The sequence below is a fragment of the Rhineura floridana genome, chromosome 2 (assembly GCF_030035675.1).
Source record: "Rhineura floridana isolate rRhiFlo1 chromosome 2, rRhiFlo1.hap2, whole genome shotgun sequence".
In the NCBI taxonomy this organism is placed as follows: Eukaryota; Metazoa; Chordata; class Lepidosauria; order Squamata; family Rhineuridae; genus Rhineura; species Rhineura floridana.
The window spans coordinates 194,251,297-194,271,657 of NC_084481.1; the positions used below are offsets into that span (position 1 = coordinate 194,251,297).

Genomic DNA, 20,361 nt, shown 5'->3' on the forward strand with positions numbered 1-20,361 from the left:
GCAATCAAAAAGATCAAGGGTCTGGAGCAAATTCCCTATAGTATATTTACAGTAAGAGGTAAAGATATGGAATCTTCTCCACTCCCCCATTCTTTCAGTACATTTATAATAGTGATTCCAATGTACTTCGATAACTATGATTTTAGTAGTATGGGTTATAGTTCCTCTAAGTAAACTAATATGCAGTATAGCAACATGGTTGCAACTCATGTAGCTTTAGCTACAATTAAGATAAGAAGTGTTTTGCTATGGGCTACTTGTTAATAATGGCTTACTTATTATAACTTATTTAAAAAAGGATATAAACATGATTTGAATTCATTTAGTAATTTATCACTCTCCATATAAAAACACTTTTCTTCCATTGTAAATGTTGCATTCATCCAATGACTTTGAACCAATAGATTTTTCTCTCCCCACCCACCTAGTCCCAAATCTTATATTTATTTTTCAAAAGAACAACAAATTCCTTCCCATTTGTATAATCAAGTATAAAGGAAAAATGGACTATTCCTCCTCTTAGTTTGGGGAGACCAAAAAGATCATGCACATCATATTTGAGATGTTATTCTTTGGCTCTTGTAAGCTTTGAACAGAAATATTCATGTGCAGTGAACAGGAGACTTACTATGATGGTTTCAAATTCTCAGCAGCCTACTCACTTGATGTCATATGCCAAATAATGCAAGATGCCCACATGGTAATGAAATACCTATAAACTTTGAAGGTAAGGACTTACAATTATTAGAAACCAGACAGTTAACAGACACCCCCCCCCAAGGAGGATAAGAGAAACAGATGCTTAATAACACATTTTTGCCTTTATCTAGAGTGACTGAACTAGGCTAGCTTTTTAGAACCAAGCCACATTCAACGACAAAACACAGAAACATATACTGTCACAAGTTATATTTTTAAATTAACATGGAGCATTTCAGACAGCACCCTATGGATGACCATTACGAGTGCCAGACAAATACCAGCCACTGAAATATTTGTTTAAACAAACAATAGGAAATAAAAGAAGGGAAACTGCTGTCCCATTCCATATTGCATGTTCATGGGCTGTCAATTAAGTCTATTCAGTCTTCATTAGCTTCTTGTCCTGTCTCGGAAATGGCCATGCTGTTTTCTGTGGCATGTGTATTCTATCCAAGGTGCCTGCTGTTAACATCCTGTTTGGCCAAGGAGGGCTCTCTGAAATGGGCTGCAAATATTTAAAATTACCAATGTACCACAGAAGTTGCAAATACACGTTCCCCGGATTAGAGAGCTATCAACCACTCATATGAACTTGTGAAGGGTGTAGTGGTCCATGGTCTCAGGGGGTCTTAGACCCCTTTTTTGGGAGCAGGGTCCCAGTAGGGTCCCTATGTATCCAGCATTCCATGAGCCAATCAGCATGAAAGGGGAGTGTGTTAGCCACTCAGAAGAGTCTTCTAACATGCTTTTTGGTCCTTTCCTGCTGATTGGAACCAATCAGAGTGAAAGGAGGTGAGTCAGCTACAGACAAGACTCTTCAGTAGTTAACACATTCCCCTTTCATGCTTATTGGTCTCTAGGGATGTCTGTTGTGGGAGAAGGCATTAATAAGGATCTCATTCTCAACCACACAGCAAAAAAGGGTGGTGGTGGCTGTGACTATCATGAAGGGACCCTGCACTTCTGAATTTACTACTACACTACTGGGACACAATGCTACCAGTTGTTTACCATCCACTTGAATATAATGATTACATGACCTTTTAAAACATGAAAAATACTTACTGCTCTGGATACTGATACCCTATCTTACTCTGCAAGTGTTGCCATTGTTTCTACTTATTCCTACCATCCGCCTAAACCTTAAGTGTCACTAACAACTTTGCTCAGGGATATTTTCTAGGATAAAATGCATTCCGAATCCAAACATATGTAACCTGAAACGAACTTCAGCTACTTACGTCCAATTCTCCTCTATCCATGAAGAGTTCATAAACCCAAGTACTTTCATGTAACCCCTTTTTAGCCCACTCTTGACAATCCTAAATAAGTAATACAAGTACATTAAGACAGATTACATTATATTATAGCATTAAACTACAAGTAGTCAGAACTAAGGTACACCAGCAGATCTCTGCTTTTGCAGGGTAAGTAATCCAATATTCATGTAGCTTTATAAACCAAGCTGTATGTGTGTTTTACTTGCCTGGGGCATTTAGAAATAGAGAATAAAAATAAGATGGGTTGGATTCAGACTAGCTTTCAGCGAAGCTCAGTCTGTTCAACACTCTGCTGGAGGACAGAGGCAGGAGGTCATGGTTGAAGCAGTTTTTGCAGATTCCTCTTCAGTCGCCTAAAAACTGCTCCAGATGTTGGGGACCCTTTGGAATAGGGTGAGAGGTGGTGCTGGGTTCTGCAGAGAGAACTGGAAGAAATCACCTTCCCACTTTCTCCATAGGAGCCTCTGCTGGATCTAGAGTCCTTCCATTTCCAGAAGGCAAGTCTAGATTCAATCCATTGTATACAACTAATACCACTGAACACTTCCCTAGAGACATCTTAGTTTGCTTTCTTCATATTCATGACGGCATATTGTCAGCAATAGTTTCAGAACTGGAAAACTGCTCCTGTACCGTCATTTATACTTAATGCATGTAGGACAGCATCATGAGTCTGCTCTTGACCAATGCACAAGATTGATAAAACATAGGAGAAATGGCAGTCTCAAGGCATGCAGAGCCAAAGCTTTAAATCAAATAGCTTTGAACCAAAACCATCAACTTGTCCTCTTTGTGTTTTAGGTGGCTACAGAACTATAGTTATTCAAAGTTGTATCTGCTGATTTTGATCTTGCCAACTCACTATGTAAGTAGCAAATGGGGTCACAGCCTTGGTGCAAAGGCTATGAAGTGCTGAATTTGTGACAAGGTATCATTTGAAAGTCCAAGTAACTTAGGTAACACTTAAAATATGTTAACTTTGCTCATGGGCCTCATCATTCAAATTCTCAGGTTTACCAAATCTCTCCCCCCATATGCCTGATACCTCTGTGATTATACAGCCACGAGAGCATGGATTTTCCCATTCTGCCATGTTGAATTGAAAATACCTGTCATGCCATTCTGATGCTTCCCATAACCTCATTTCAAAGCAAAATCTTATAAAACGTATGGTCCTGAACTCAGAAATGCTTGCTTAACAACCCTCTAAGCTTTCATGGCAATACACAAAACATTTGGAGAGAATCTAGAGTTCAAAGTCTAAAAGAAAAAAGTCCAGAGCAGTTGGACTTTTTCCAGTCAGTGGTCTCATAATGTGTTGAAATTAATTAAAAAATCACCCATGTTCACAGAGTACCTGTAATCCTATTACTGACCTTGCCACATACTCTGACCTTCATCTTCTGTAGTTTAAAAATTAAAAAAAGCATGGCTGATTTTTAATTAAAGAATTTTATCATTGGAGTCTATGATAGTGCAGGAATGCTCAGGAAGAACTGACTATCAGTGTTCCAAAGTCACACTCACAGCTGTTTGGCTTAACTAATCAGGGGGCAACACCCACACCAGACACTGGCTCTAGTGGCCAGAGTGGTTTAATAGTCAGCCCCTCTTTTGGTGATTGTAGCTCTATGAGGGGAATAGGGCATCTCCTAATAACTCTCAGCACCCTTCACAAATTACACTTCCCAGGATTCTTTGGGGAATACCATGACTGTCTAAAGTGGAATAAATGTCTGGCGTGGATGTGGTCAGGGACAGCTTTGGTTTAAATTTGGGTTGGACACACATCTGCTGTAGAATGAAAAGGTGGGGGAAACCCCCCCAAATAATGATACTGTTCACAATGTTTTCCTTTTGGAAAGGAAAGGGGCTTTCCCTTTGCCCAGTGCCAACACACCCAATCTTCTCCCCTCTCTCCCCCATCCTTCCGCCCCTTCCCTTCAACCTCCCTGCCTCTCCCCCTGGTCAGTTTCACCTATCCTATGCATGATGGCACAGGGGGAAATGTCATTGAACTCAGTCACACAAATAATTAAACCTCTCCTTCCCTCCTATCCCCTCTCCCTTTCTTCTCCCTGTCACCCCCATTCCCATTCCAATCCCCTCCTTCCTCCCTCTTCCTCTCCCCTCCCTTCCCCCCCCCCGTGATCAGTTTCACCTACTCTAAGCATGACTGCACAGGAGTAAATCCCATAGAACTCAGTAAGCATGCAAATGATGTCCTGCCTTTCCCCTTCCCCCCCCTCAACTCTCCTTCCCCCTCTCTCCCCTCATCCTCCCTTCTTCCTCTCCTCCCCCACTTGGAAATGGATTGGACTGTGAAAGGCCAACCCAAATTGTGTTGGTATTTTTGCAAATTTGTAGGGCAGTACAATATCTCAGAGAGGTCAGGTCTCCGGCTCCCCTTGTACATTCATTTTAGCTGCCCAATTTCCCTGCTTTATAAAGTTTGATAGAAATATCTGTTCGCTATTTTGTTGTTATGTGCCTTCAAGTTGATTATGACTTATGGCAACCCTATGAATCAGTGACCTCCAAGAGCATCTGTCATGAACCACCCTGTTCAGATCTTGTAAGTTCAGGTCTGTGGCTTCCTTTAAGGAATCAATCCATCTCTTATTTGGCCTTCTTCTTTTTCTACTCCCTTCTGTTTTTCCCAGTGTTATTGGCTTTTCTAGTGAATCATGTCTTCTCATGATGTGTCCATAGTGATAGTTCTGGTTTAATTTGTTCTAACACCCAATTATTGGTCTTGTTCGCAGTCCATGGTACACGCAAAGCTCTCCTCCAACATCACATTTCAAATGAGTTGATGTTTCTCTTATCCGCTTTTTCCACTGTCCAACTTTCACACCCATACATAGAGATTGGGAATATCATGGTCTGAATGATCCTGACTTTGGTGTTCAGTGATACATCTTTGCATTTGAGGAGCTTTTCTAGTTCTCTAATTTCTCATTTCCTGCATAAAATATTTAGTTACCTGACTGAAAATGTCCCATTCCCGTCCATTTTAATTCACTCACGCCAAGTATTGTAATGTTGATGCATTCCATTTCTTGCTTGACAATTTCTAACTTTCCCTGGTTCATGCTTCCCACATTCCATGTTCCTATTGTGTGCGTCGTACAACTCTGGACTCTCCTTTCGCATCTGTGCACATCATCCTCTGGGCTTCCTTTCGGCTTTGACCCAGCTACGTCATTAGTCACAGCGCTACTTGTCCTTGTCCTTTGTTCTTTCTCAGTAGCTCGGTGAGTGCCTTATCACTTGGGGGTCTCATCTTCCAGCACCACCTCATGTTGCATTTTGGATACTCTGTTCATAGGGTTTTCATGTTCACTATATACCTGTTTGCTATAGGTATGTTCTTAAACTGCAAGGGTTTTTTGCCTATTAGTGAATAGTAGATAAGGCTACAATCCAATACACACAATCCAATAAGTCTAACTGAACCTAACAGAGCTTTCTTCTGAGTAGACATGTGTTGGACTGCAGCCTATGCCAGTGGAGTCTTGTAAGGGTCATGATAGCAGTCCTATTCCATCAGAACAGATCTGTAACCTATAGCCTAAGAATATGCTAGTTAAAAATAATGCCCTTTACAAACGCTGCCCAAAGGGGCCACAGTACATCCTGATTACAATGCCACAACTGTCACTTTGAGCTCGTTCAGGGTGCTTACTCTAAAATAAAACAATTAAATAGGTATGTAGGTTGCTGTTGAGCCATAAATCATGCCCATCTAATTCTAAATCCTACCTTAAAGTCAAAACACATGAACCCACATGACCTTACTTAACTCAATTATTCCCTTGCTAGGTTTTCCTTTTCATTTCCATGAATTTAGAGGCTGGAGCTAACAATCATTTGGAACTTCCAGCTCTAGCACTATAACGGGATATTATCAGCAACCATATTCTTTGATGTGAACTAAGCTATTAACTTCACAGCTACTAAGGTGGTCGCTATGCGGAACATGTTTCAGAGACAACCCAGAGTGGGCTACAAGTTGCTATACAGAGAGAGAGAGAGAGACAGACAGACAGACAGACAGACAGACAGACAGACAGAGTGTACACGAATGAATTGGATATATCACACTCACATCCTTCGCAGTGCAGTTTTGTGAAACTGCAACCACATAAAGATGACAACTTGTTTCTCCCTTATAGTTTCTTGGGTAATTATCAACTGCTTTATAACAGAGTGCTCAAGGTATCTTTTCCCTTGAACTTGATTGAGTATGGCTATCAATCTTATACCTTGTCAAATGAAAGAAATACTTAGTGAACTGAAGTATATTTGCATGCCTCTCAAACAAGGATTTTGCACAGTATAGGAGTTTGCCTTAGCGAATAAGAACTGATATTCACACAAGTCTCAATCTCATTGGCAGCAATAATGCAAAGCTATAGTCAGCTTCAACAGTAGGGAGAGAAATTAGATTTCACAAAACATCCACCACAGAAAATTATGGCAGGCTCTTGACTAGACTGATGGTGCCAAATACATACAATTTTTCGATACATACTGCCATCTTATGGACAAGAGCAACACCTTCAAAGAATTCAAGTCTACTTTGGGCTTGAAGGAACAATTACTTAATCCTAGGAGAATTCTAACACCATAAGAATTCAAGACCTGCACAAAATTAGATACCACATGAAGCAACACACTAGTAGTACTGAGCATCAGAGTACTTTAAAATTGTACCCATACTTTGGAAACATATGTTTTGATATAGACATGGTCAAAGCCAAGAGATGTAAGAAAAGGCTGCTTACAAGTTTGCATTTTGTGAATATGGTTTGCAGATGTAGTAGGCAGTCCATGTGTAGTCTATGTCAAGTACTGATGTACACATTTATCTATCCGTTACAAGAGGAAAGGACCTTCAGTTGCAAGTACTGACAAATCTGATGATGATGACAACAGCTTTGACAGGGGAAATACATTTCCAGATACAAGCTCCGACAGAGGTGACACAGTCTCTAAATCTGTAGCACTGACCAAGCCTGAGTCTTTTGCTTAGGAGACCTTATGGCTCTCAGTCCACCAGAATTGGTATGACATGGAACATAGTAGATTGCTTTGCTTTCTCATAGAGGTAAAGGACTCTTTGAAATTACACATCTGGTAATCAAAAGTGCACTATTCTTTAGCCCAATCATCTAACCTTGGATGCTGTATGCAACCATAATTTTCTTAAATGCCTGAATTTTCCTTCCATTCCTTAAACAGGTTTCCTTGTTTTAAGTGTTTCCTTGTTTAAGACTATCCATTACTTTTGTATTAGAATTTAAAACCTCTGATTCCTATTTGAATAAAGAAATTTATTTTAAAAAACCCTTTGATTCCTATGCTGCATGGATGGCTTCTACCAAAGTGTTAAGGTTTGAAGCCGCCTCTGTTAAGAAGTGAAGATCTTTTCACATCACCCTATGCAATCCTATTTGTGTAAACCAAGTAACTTTACCAACCTGGATAAAAATGCATGGCAGAATGGTAGCCACTTCTCAAGTGCCCGTGAAAGTTCTGTAGCCTACTTCTGTTTGTTTGTAAAAGCATTACCCAGAACTGGATCACAAAGCACAGAGAGTACTGGCTCAATTAGATTTGTCCCTGGGCACAGGACAGAAGCCAATTAGACTTAAGCAACAGAGCAAAACATTCAATACCTTGTTCAACCAAGGCTTGACATGATAAGCCTAATTACTGTACTGCAACTGTCAGAAGATACTATCAGTGCTTAATTATCTTTTGAATGCTCCTGGCAAAAAGCATTCCAGAATCTGAGCCTGTGTTAGAACGTTTGTCCCCAGAAGTACAGATTTCACCCACAGAAAGCAGTAACGATTATAACGTCTGAGACTCACCAAGTGTTGTGCCATCTTCACCCATAATGCACTTCATTGTTACAACAATTTTCTCAAGCACTGGGGGCGAAAGCGATGTGGCATATACTGCACTGTGCGAATGGACACGAAGGTAATCAATCAGCTCCTGGCAAAGTGAATACAGTAGGCTATCAGATATTATTGTTGTCACTGAGAAAACAGACAGGCTTTGCCACAGTAGAAGCTGGTTAACAAGAATCCTCAACTCTGAAGGAGTGAGATGAGCGAAGAGAATTAAGTGATCATTTCAACTATTGCAATCACTTCAATTCAACAGCCCCATCCAAGGAGATAGTTTCAATAGCACCCCACATGTGGAAACTTGATAAGAAGTTTGGAAAGTTGCAACAGGTGTTAATTGTTGATAGTAAAAAATGCATATTATTTATTTATTTATTTAATTTATGCCCCACCTTTCCTCCAAGGAGCTCAAGGTGGCATACAGCATGGTTCTCCCTCTCCCAATTTTATCCTCACAACCCTGTGAGGTAGGTTAGGCTGAGAGACAGTGACTGGCCCATGGTCACCAAGTGAGCTTCATGGCTGAGCAGGGATTTGAACCCTGGTCTCCCAGGTCCCAGTCCAACACTTTAACCACTACCCAACAATAGCTGTATCTGCATGGACTATCTGGTCCATACCATGCTCTATGTGGGGACATCCCCCGAGTCTGATCCGGAAGCTTCAGTTAGTGCAAAATGCTGCAGCTAAACTGGTGATGGGAACAGACAACTGCCAACACATGACACCGGTGTTTAAAGACCTGCACTGGCTTCGCATCTGCTCCTGGGCTAGGTTCCTTGTACTAGAGTACGAAGTCCTGAACAACTTAGGACCAGAATACCCTTAAGGACCTCCTTGTCCCATATGTCCCAAGCAATCACCATGATCATCAGGGGGCGAGCACTACCAGTAGCCCCCCAGGGTCTAGAAGCACAACTCATTTCAATTAGTAGCCACGACCCTTCAGTGTATTGGGCCCAGCTCCATGAAACTCCCTCTAGGTAGAAACCAGGCAGATATTATGCCTGCAAAGTTTCAGAGGTCAGGTGAAGACAGTTTTATTTCAGGAGGCATTTCCACCATGAACGCTGCTCTGATGTTCTTATTTTCTGACACTTTAATCTATGTTTTGAATTCTGTACATTTTATATGTTATTTTTTTATTTAAAGCTTCTTTGACACATACGTAAAAAGTGGGGTATATTTTTTTAAAAAAAATAGCACACTTAAAATTTTATATTAAAAGGGGAATGGATGATTGCTAATGGATCTCCTAACTACTGTTTAAGCAACAGGTTGCTTGGGCTTATTCAAAAGCCAAGCATAGGTAGTGTTCCAAGAATTTTTATTCTGGGTTCACAAGGCACAAGGCAACTGTGCACTGTTTCATTACAAAGCAATGATATAGGAAGTTCTCAATTTACAAAGTTCTATTGCCAAATAGTCCAGGCCATCTTGCACTTGAGTTACCGTGCCATAAATAATATGGTAGTAAATTTAAGACTGTGCAAATCATCACCTGTCTTCATTTACTATCCAATGTTTTCTGTTAAGAGTCTGCTAGAAAAGGCAAATCACCACCATAAGAGCTTTGTCATCTGTAATTAATACAAATTAAGGGTGTCTATAACAGGTAATATATGTTATCTAAAATCTCTGTAATTATATATTGATACTAATATGGTATGAGGCAATCTAAAACAATGTCTATTCCTTATCAAACAGAGGCTTTGTTCTATCAGTATGTTTGTCATAGAGGGTCATTTTGCCGAGTATAATCTTTTCAACTTCAGAGAAATCAGAGGAACAGTGGGTAAAAGTTTTGAGGTTTTGCTCATGGGTGTGTCACAGGTTTTTTTTTTTGTAAAACATAGAAACAAGCACCTTACTCAGTTTCTTGAAATTGGTTTGAGATACTTAAAAGAAGATAAAACAGATGTGGGACCCCTTAGATAATGTTGGACTACAACTCCCATAATCCCTGATCACCATCTATACTGGATGGGGTTAATGAGGGTTGTAGCCCAACAACATCTGGAATGCCACAGGTTCCCCACACTGAAATAAAGGATGTAGATATGCACTGCTGCAAATATTGTTAAATTGTTTTGCTGACTAATTATCTGAAAGATATGCAGTGAAAGCAGACATATGGCTACGCCCATCTTTCTTCCTGGGTTGGGGGTGCACATGCATCTCATTAACTCTGAACTTCTGGAATTACAGGAAAAACCAATTATGCTTGAGATATGTTGCTATTAGGAAGAGGAAACATTACCAGTACCTAATTTTGAAAATGAGTCAAGGGAGAGGCCTTGCCATAACGACAACAGCACACAAAGAAAAGATTAGTAGGATAGCCCTTTTGGTACAGCAGCACATAAATGATTGCTGTCTTGGCATCAAATGGCATGCTGATTCTGGACAAAAATAAGGGAAAACTGAGCACACCAAAAATACATGGGATGATGCAGAGTCCAACAGGCTGAATTATGCTGATAGGTGGCCAAGCAGTAGCTGCCTGCTATGACTGGTAGAAGAGGTGGCAGGTTCACTAGGCAAACTAATAAGCCTCCGACAGTGTTAGCTCAGTCTTTCAACACCACACTTGTAGTACCTAGGATGGGCTGTTGTTACTCACCTATGGGTCTTGGACATTTGACAACTTTAGTACTAAATGAGCATTTGGTTGAACTGTGTATTTTAATAGGGTTGCCCTGCAAAAGAGATCACAGAACAGCTAATTGAGCTCTCTAATGGGTTTTATGGGTTTGTGCCTGGGATACTGGAATTTATTTGAAATTGTTGACAGACATGCTCAAAGTTCTAAATTTCTTACCAACACGTCTATTTACCTTCTTGCCTCCAATATATCCTCCAGCAGCTCCAAAAGTCTTGGTGAATGTCCCCATCATAATATCTACATCCTCGGGGTCAAGTCCAAAATATTCCACAACACCCCGGCCATTGGTACCCAATGCTCCTATACTATGAGCTTCATCCAGATACAGATACGATTTGTATTTCTTCTTAAGGGCAATTACTTCAGGTAGTCGGACTATTGATCCCTCCATGCTATTTAGAAAAGATAGATTTGTGAATACTGAAAATGGTCCAGACATACTCAAACCCCTTAAAAGGGTTTTGCTAATATTTTCCAAGCAATTACACAATCATGGCTGTAGGTACACTTATATAAGGCATTTCATGTATATCCCTACACCAGGGGTAGCCAACGGGGTGCCCTCCAGATATTAAGGACTCCAACTCCCATCATCCTTGACCATTGGTCATGCTAGCTGGCACTAGCCGAGTCCAACAGCTGGAGGGCACCATGTTGGCTATCCCTGCCCTACCCCACAAATACACCTACAGTAGCAAAAGCCCTGACAAATACACATATGGTAATAAGACATAGAGCTGCTGCAGGTTCACATGGCTCAACTGGGAAAAGGACCAAATTTTTGTGAATAAGAGGAGAGCAGTGGCTATCTGCCCCCAAATATAGGGGTAATGTTTTGAGCCGTGTGTATGGTGCCCATAAACTATGTAGCCAGGGATGTGTGGTGAACAGTTCAGTATAAGTGTGAATTCAACAATGAGCACTGATGTGCTTAGATATGTTTATGAATCCTTGCAATTATTATCAATCCCTACATAAACAATGGCAAGGATCTTTGCTGATGCATAATCCAATACCACCATTTACATTCTGCTACTTAAAATCTGAAGTTTTCTGGATTTGTAGAAATCTTTAATAAGGTTTGGCGACAGGCTATGGAGAGTTTGTTTAAGCCTAGCTCTGAAAAATGTAGTGTTTAAGGCTGTAATCCGAACTTATATGGGAGTAAGCTCCACTGAATTCAGCAGGCTTACTTATCACTAAACATATTAAGATTGTGTTGTACGATACCAATTTCTTCATTGCATCAAGGCTCCCCAAAACATCCATCTGTGTCTACATAAAGGACAATCTCCTTGATAGCAAGCAAGTCTAAAAGTATCATAAATCCTATCATAGTAGAGAGCATCACACTGGATTTATGTGTCCTGTATCTACTGATTTCAATGAGTATTTCAAATTTGTAGGTTTTGTAATATTGTGTTTAATTGTTTTAATGCAGGGGTTCCCAAAATGTCCCAAACAATTTTTGTGGGAAGATGGGAAGCGGCACATCCATCATATTAAGTATATATATTGACTTTTAATTGTATTTTTATTGCTTCTTTTATTTCTTATATTGTATTTTATGATGTTGTAATTTGAATTCTATGGAAAAGAATTCAACAAAAAAATCATTAAGTGGTCCACTAGGACCATCAGTAATTTTCAAGTGATCCTTGGGGAAAAAAGTTTGGGAACCATTGTTTTAATATATTTTGTGTTTTTTGGTAATTTGCTCTGGATGCTCAGTGAGAAAAGAGGGACAGAAATATTAAATATACAAACATGATAAAGCAGAAGAGGCTCCTATCCTTCTCTTCAGAATACCCCTTTGAGTCAGGCTTTGCCACTGTTCGTTACAAAGTTTACCCTTGGCTAACAGAGTCAGACAAGAGAAAAACATGGCCAAAGCTGCAAGTGGGGACTCATAGGTTGGAGGATCTCCCATCCCCGATACAAAGAAAAGAAAATGAGACCATCACAGAGATTCCTGGCATGGTAATTCACAATTCCAGTTCAGATGTATTAGTACTAGTGCTGTTTGGAACATTATAGCTAGATATGATTAAAGTTGTCAAAAGTTACATAATAAGAGCCCAATAAATTTGGTTTTGATTAGTTTGCCTCAAAATGGACAACAACAGTTGGATATGGCAAACAGAACTTGTAATCAGGAGGGCTATGCTTATACCTGAATATTCCTTCAACAATTATGAGAATTTTTTTCCATGGTCGGTGGGTGCGTGGTTGCCCATATACAATGGCATCTTTGAGCAGCTTCTCTAAACTCTGCATATCTATACACAAAGAGAACACAATTCCAAATCACTTTGATACTTTGTACAGGGAATAAAAGCAGAAGCACCTATCAACTGCATTACTACAGCCTCTGCTTAAATTAAGCAGTAATTCAGAGGGTAACATCTTCAAAAAGTGAGTACTTTAACACTGAATAAAAGCAACTATGATCTCCAAAAGTAAAACCTTATTGACTTAATTTATATACTTTTAGCTAGTCATTCCACCATTGTAGATCAACTGTAGAGAAAATTTAAGACAAATACAGCAAGGAATGGAGAGGGAAGATACAGTAAGGAATTGTAAAAAAAAAAAAAAGGAATTGTAAAGCAGCATTAATAATAATAATAAAAAAAATTAAAATTGACCCTTGAGGAAAAGCAAACAGCAGTTGGGAAGCATCCTGTTCAAGATTAATCATCCCTAAAAGAGGATAATGAAAATTTTTGACCATAGAAAAATGAGTTAAAGCTAGCCAATGAGCATACAGTAGACATGATAGGCAAAGGGCCATAGGAGAAATGTGCATATCAGACACATTTGGAGAGGGACATGCTCTCCAAACGTAATGAACAGTCCTCTTTCTGCAGCACTGGTTCAAAAGCAGGAAATCCACACAACAGAAGTCAGGGGTTAGCTATAAAACAATCTGCTGGGCAACTGTTATTTCCATAGTATTTGGGCGAAGGGGCACCTACTGTCCACAGCTTCACTATGCAAAGGCAAAAAACCCAACCAGATACCTGGTACTGAGAAATGATGTTATTTTTATATCAGGTATTTCTAACCCTCATGGTCAGAGGGGGGAGATCGGAAAGTGTGTTTCAAATTGTTTCCTAGAATACCTAGTTACAGTAACACTTAATCAGGGAGGAGCTTTCGAAGACATTATAATCTGCATTATAATCTGCAGTAGGATTTGCATGCAAGAACACATTTTGATCCTTGCACCAAGGGCTGCTATAGAGTTTCATTTATAATATTTCTACAGTAGGGCCCCACTCATATGGCGGGTTACGTTCCAGACCCCCACCGAAAAGCAAAAATCGCTGGAAAGTGGGACATAGCCTGAAGCCTGCTGCTGCTCCGGTGCAATCAGCTGTACAATACAGCTGATCGCTGCCAGCTGGAGCATGGTAGCTGGAGCTCCCCATGCTCCAGCTGATTGCGCGCTCCAGCTCATCAGTTGTAGCGCATGGAGCTCCAGCACATGATCAGATGTAGCGTGGGGAGCTCCAGCCACCACGCTCCAGCTGAAAGCGCTTAGTCCATGAAGCTCCCCACACTACAGCTGATCGCCCCGCTGGCACTGTATTAGCGGAACGCCTAAAAGTGGGCACCGAAAAGTGGGGCCCTACTGTATATTGCCCAACCACTAAAATGATCTGGGTAGTTTACAGTAAAAAGAAAAAAACAAACAGAAGCAATACACAAAGATAAAATCTACCATGATTTAGAGTTCAAATCAAAATCTGCATTTAGCCGACATAGCAGGAATTTCTGCTGAAAGTAATCAACCTGCTGGGAAATACTCACTATTGTGTTTGAAGACTCGAATTGTTGCTCCTGAAAGTCTTGCTCCTAGTACTAGAGATGCATGATTTAACTCATCACTTAGTATTAGACAGCCCTGAACAAGGAAAAAGGAAATGAAATGGTCTAGAGAGAAGCTGGTGACCACTGACCTATATCAAGTTAAGTTTATTTATTTGTTATTTATTTATTTGTTAAATTTCTATACCGCCCGACTAGCATAGCTCTCTGGGCGGTGTACAACAGAGAAATAATACAACAAAGAAATATAAATATACACAGTATATAAGTAGCCAAACAATAATAATAAACAACAAACTAATGAAAACATCTCAATAAATATACAATTAAGCAATCCCCACACACTTCACAACAGTGTCTAACAAAAATATGCTGTAGTCCAAACAGTTTCTTGTTGGGTTAAAAAATAAGAACCTTGTCAATCCTCTCCTGGGTCCCCCCCCCATTCCACCCTGGCTCTGTTTCCCCTTAGTTTTCCTTGGCTGGCCACAATGCATAAAATAGCTGATGCTGCAAGACCACACATGACTAACTATGGCTATTTTGATACACTGAAGCAGTGGAATGGCTCTCCACTTGCTTTATTGTGCTGCCCTGTCTCCCTGTTGCTTCAGTTACATGAGCAGATGGGTTGGGAGGAATACATTTTAAATTTACCATCAAGGGACTAGATTAAGGCAATAGCCTTCAATGAAAATCTACGATTAATATAGCAGAACTAATCTAGCTCTACTATGGGACTGAGTCAAAACATTCCAATAAATCAGTTGGATGATCAAACACTGATGTATACATTATATTGGAGGGGGGTTGTTAGTGAGAGAGACTACTTTGCATAGGATTGAGGAGTTCTTTGTAATAATGGGTAAGCAGCTTTACAAAAAAGGAAGGAGCAGAAATTACTTATTTTGGGTTGCAGTAAATGAGTTGTATTCAACATAGTGCTAAGGAGAACATCATGTCAGCACAACAATTTCGCCTTGCACAATGTAATGTTCTCCCCCCTCCTCCCACTGCACACACCCTAAACCTGTTCCTCGGGTTCCCCCAACCCTCCAGAGCAGATCTGGGGACAGTGCAGGTTATGTGATGGGGAGGAGAGGGGGAAGTCCTGTTGCACAAGCAGAAGTCATTTCGCTCATGCAGTTATTTAGCTGAATACAGTAGGGCCCCACTTTTTGGCAGCCCGGTTTTTGGCGTTCCGCTAATACGGCAGCTTTCAGTTAGAGTAAGGCCCCACTCATAGGGCGCTTGTTCTGCTTTTATGGCATTTTTCGGGCGTCAAGCACCATTTTACTGATGGAGTTCTGCTTTTCGGTGGGTTTCGCTTTTAGGCAGAGGCCTGGAACGTAACCCGTCGTATGAATGGGGCCCTACTGTACCACTCTATGACAGTAGGAAGGCAATAAATGAGGTATCTAAGGTAAGTCAGATTGGCCACCTAGTCTAGTAGCTTTGCTTATACACATTTCTTATTATGAAGTATGCAAAACAAGGAAACATGTTGAAGTCAGAGAAAACTCATATTTAAATCCAACAGATATTTAAATATTTTTCCCCTTATGCAAATACAAAAATGCTTATTTAAAAATGTACCAAATCAGTAACTAACTTTCACAATCGCAATGCAGCATTGGTGCCATGCGTTTGGAATATACACATTCTTTTACATAGCCTTATAGCCTATTCACCTGGATATTTTGCACTCTTTATTGCAACTATGAGCTGCTCACCCACTTAAAACCACTATAGTAATTTACTTTTTGATAGATATAATGGAAGAGGACAATGTGATGAAATTCAAAACAAAGTCATTCAAGTGTGTCTGTGTACTGCACTAGCGAATCCTCTCCAAACGGATTGTTTTCTATTATTTGGTTTCTGTCTGGTCACGGTAATATCTTTTTTTACATAACCATATTCTATTCAAGCTCTCCAAACTACATTGACATTGTCTTGTCCCAATACAGCTTGAAGGGCCAAGAAAGAAGCCTGTGTGTGCTCATTCATCTTCTGACATGTTTTTATCTCCTGTTTATTCATTTAACATTTTTTTAAACAGAGGTGCATGGTATACTGGAATTATAGTTTCCCCCTCCCACACAAACTGAGTAAGTGAAAGGCGAACATCAGAATCTAGTTAGGATAGAATTATGTCAGTCCCCTCTCTGAAGCCATCTATACCTTGCCAACTAAAGCAGGAATGTTCATTGAGTTGGTTGCAAATCCCATCCCATACGCCAAAGCAGACTCCACACCAAGGAATCTGGCCAGTAATGTTTCTAGCTCCTCATGTTTGTCCAAGTTTCCTGGAAGAAAAATGGAAAGTGAGATCAAGATAGGTACATCTATTGTGCTTGTCAGAATTCTTTAACACTAAATAGAGTGTTGGTGTGGTTAATTAAGGCATAAGAACTTAGGGCAAATGTTTAGGAACTGCCATATAATGTTTTATGATGTCTGGATGATTGAATATACTTAAGAGCCCACCCTCTTGTCTGAACTTACCCATCTCTTGCCTTGTGCTGCATAACCCACTTCCATACTGTGAAAGAACTTTAGCCACTGAATCCATGAAAACTCCAGTATCCTGTGCAAATCCAAGGTAGTTGTAGGATCCCATGTTAATTATGCCTTTAATTACTTTTCCTGTGTACCTACATATATATATTTATAAAAACACAGCACGTTAAAGATATGGAGAACCTCAACAACAAGTATGTTAACCACTGATGAAGGCTGCAAGCTAATCAAACCCTTTAGAAATGAAGGACTTTGCGCACACCAAGCAGATTTTTCAGTTCCCTAGAAGCCCACGTAAAACTATGCTACGCTGCAAACTGTTTTTTAAAAGTTCCCAAGAGCTTCAAAGCCATCTTGTGACATGATGCAAAGGAAAGCCATCAGGAACAATATCAAAGCCTCGCTGGTCACGATGTATTACTTGGATTGTGTCCAAAGCCTGTTAAATATTTCATATGTTGAAGTATACAAGACCAACAGATTAATACAAATGCTGCTCTGTTTCAGTTTGGTTAACTCAGCAAGGCTTCTTTCATTATAAGTGAAGATCATAAACTAATGCTTTTTCGCATCTTCCAGCATAATTGGCTTTACTTGGGGGAAAAAGAGTAAATTAAATCAGATTGTAGATTAGCAGATGTTCTTTGAAAGCCCTTTTAAGAATTAAAATGCATTGCTGAGGCATTTCAAAACAGCTTGCTATTTCTCTCTGGCAATTTGAAGCCTTCCACATACATGCCTCCCCCCAAACACACAACTTTGTTTCAAATCTTAGCCACTTCAACCAGGATATCCTCCAAGCACACAAAGGAAGTGTGTCTGGAAGCCAGTAAACTGCTACAAGATGCAGAAGGACTAAAGCTGTTTTTTTCTACAAGTGTGTTTAACCGTACTCTTCAATAATGAACCTGACAATCACAACGGGCACCAGGTAACTCTGTTCCAATGCAGAATTCTGTAGTTATCACTTTCAGATTGTACTTATAAAAGGTCCTGCTAATTGACTTCATTTTATTACAGAGTGTTGGACTAGGACCTGGGAGACAACTGTTCAAATCCCTAATGGCCATAAGTCTTAGTGGGTGATCTTGGGCCAATCATCATCTCTCAACCTAGCCTTTTCACAGAGTTGTTGTGAGAAAGGAAAAATCCATGTACACCCCCTTGAGCACCTTAAAGGTGGGATCTAAACGTAATACACAAACTGCTATAAAGAAGATACTGCTGAACATTCTATAAAGAGATCCAATACATAGATGACCAGACTTTGAGATGTGTAGTGTTAGTTTCCCAAAGCAAAGTTTTTCTGGCATAAATTTTCAAGAATATGTGTAAGACTGGAGAAACTATAAATAAAAAAAACACAGCGTACAAGGGAGAAGTGAGTTTGTGGCACACCTAGACAGGAGCTCAAGAATCAACTGGTATCTCTATGGCATGCATTTCTGCTTTCTTCTCCAGTACTACAATGTTGCCTGGCCGCTAGTGGACTAGAGCCAAACCCACCTTAAGGCAAAGTAGAAAGCACAATTAACGTAACATACATTAGACTCAACTTCTGGCACACTTGACAAAAATGTTGGCCATCACTAACCTAGATGTTTTTTCTCCTATACAGGCCATCCACTAGCCAGCCCTCATCAGCTGTTCTGTAGGATACAAGTATAAGTGAATTGAGATCTGTAGCATGGCAACCTAGAAAGGGTAGGGAAGGGAACATCTGACATCTGAGTTCAGCAACAGGTTAGAATCCTACAGCAGAAACATGACATTTATTGCTTGGATCTGTTGCATTCCTGTGGAAATTATGGAGTTTCACATCCTTGTAACAGAGAACGTGGTCCATCTTCCACAATCCATTTTACAATCCTCAGTGATATCCTCTAAAACAGGAGTGAGACCATGCAAACATTTTGGACTACAACTTTCATCAGTCCTAGCCAGCATGGCCAACTGTCAGGGATTAACAGTATTTGTATTTCAGCAACATCTGGAGGGCCACAGGTTCTCGATCCCTACTCTAAAGGTTAGCTATCTAGGAACTTTCCAAAAGCCTTTTACTCACTTGAATGTCCAATTGTAATCATGGGAAACCCGCTCTAATATGTCTACTTTGGCTCCTGGTACACTGCAGATTGGTCTGTTCCAGCTATCCCTAATGCGCATGTAGAGGTTCCTTGTATAGAAGTTTTCAAAATCCTGGTACAAAGAGACAAACTCCTGAAAACATAATGAGAAGGGAATTAAAAACAGGAAAGGTCAGGCCTAAAATTCCACACACCCAAATTTCTGGAAAATAATGAAAAGTAGGATTAAACGCATTTTTACTCAGTGCTACTGCATGTTTTCCTCTCTGTAAATCAGGGCTCAGAACAGTGCAGATCTCCCATGCTCACTGAACCTAAAAACCACACAGACCTACACACTCATGAGACTCCCCCCTGTCCCTAACAAAATTTAAAATGAGAAATATCTGGGCTTGAAGCACTCAAGGGTCTGTAATTTTGCTCTTCTTTTTCCAATGATCCCAGACAGCATCAGGCTCCCAAGAAGCCTATATACTTACAGGCATATTAGGCGTAACTAGTTACAAGGCTGAGAAAAGTGTGGCAGAAGAGCATCACTTATCCATTCTCTGGTTACGTTCCCTTGCATAATAATTATTATTTCAGGCTTTACTTTAATTGGACTTCTCCAATTTAAAAAATCCACTTCAGCACCCATGTTATAACAAAAGCTGCATTCGGTAAACATTATTTTACTCAGCATTTTCCCCTGTCATTATATTACTGTGGATTTTCTACTGGACCCAGAGACTAGGAAGGGACAAGCAAGTCATCTCAAATGCTACAATCCAGGTGATGTTCTTCTCAAGCTGCACTCGAGATCATCCACCAAGCTCATATGGGTTTGATGAAATATGTTGAACTGCTCTACTTTTTTTGTGGTACAGGAACATATCCCTATTCTTTCCATGTTATTCCTAACTCTGGTACTAAAGTTCCTGTTAAAGAAGTAATGTCCAGGAACGCATGTACTTCGTTAACTGAAGTATTACTGTATTCATGACTCTAATGGACAAGCAGCATGAACTCTCTTTCCATCACATGGAGCAACGCTATTTTTCTCATCCCTTGCTTCTGGAAAGTTTTGCACTCTATAGTTATCACCCAATCCTATGCATAGTCATTCAGAAGTCATTTCTGTATTATGTAAAGCATTTCTATATAAATAGTGTACCCTTTGCCCCCTAGCTACTAATTTACTGAGCTACTGGTACTGATGAAGATGGGCAAGTACATGGCAAGTCTGAAGACTGGCTTATTATATACGACTCGAGTCAGCTTTGCAGGTAAGTGAGGGTTCCCCTTCCTCCACTCACCTATCCTATGTAGTGGAAAGAATGTCCTGAATAGTAATTCTCACCTATTCA

The 20,361-nt window shown here is 40.1% G+C and overlaps 1 protein-coding gene across 3 annotated transcripts in view; it reads right to left on the bottom strand.

Moving 5' to 3' along the window:
- The window catches only part of SPTLC2 (serine palmitoyltransferase long chain base subunit 2), a 108,456-nt gene that overhangs the window by 63,011 nt on the left and 25,084 nt on the right, over window positions 1-20,361 (bottom strand). For all 3 annotated transcript variants that reach the window (XM_061611851.1, XM_061611849.1, XM_061611852.1), the window contains exons 3-9: window positions 18,994-19,148; window positions 16,914-17,062; window positions 16,590-16,714; window positions 14,388-14,481; window positions 12,745-12,850; window positions 10,744-10,963; window positions 7,865-7,991 (exon numbers count right to left, since the gene is read on the bottom strand). In XM_061611851.1, the coding sequence (XP_061467835.1) occupies window positions 7,865-7,991; window positions 10,744-10,963; window positions 12,745-12,850; window positions 14,388-14,481; window positions 16,590-16,714; window positions 16,914-17,062; window positions 18,994-19,148 (976 nt within the window). The remainder of the gene's footprint in view (window positions 1-7,864; window positions 7,992-10,743; window positions 10,964-12,744; window positions 12,851-14,387; window positions 14,482-16,589; window positions 16,715-16,913; window positions 17,063-18,993; window positions 19,149-20,361) is intronic.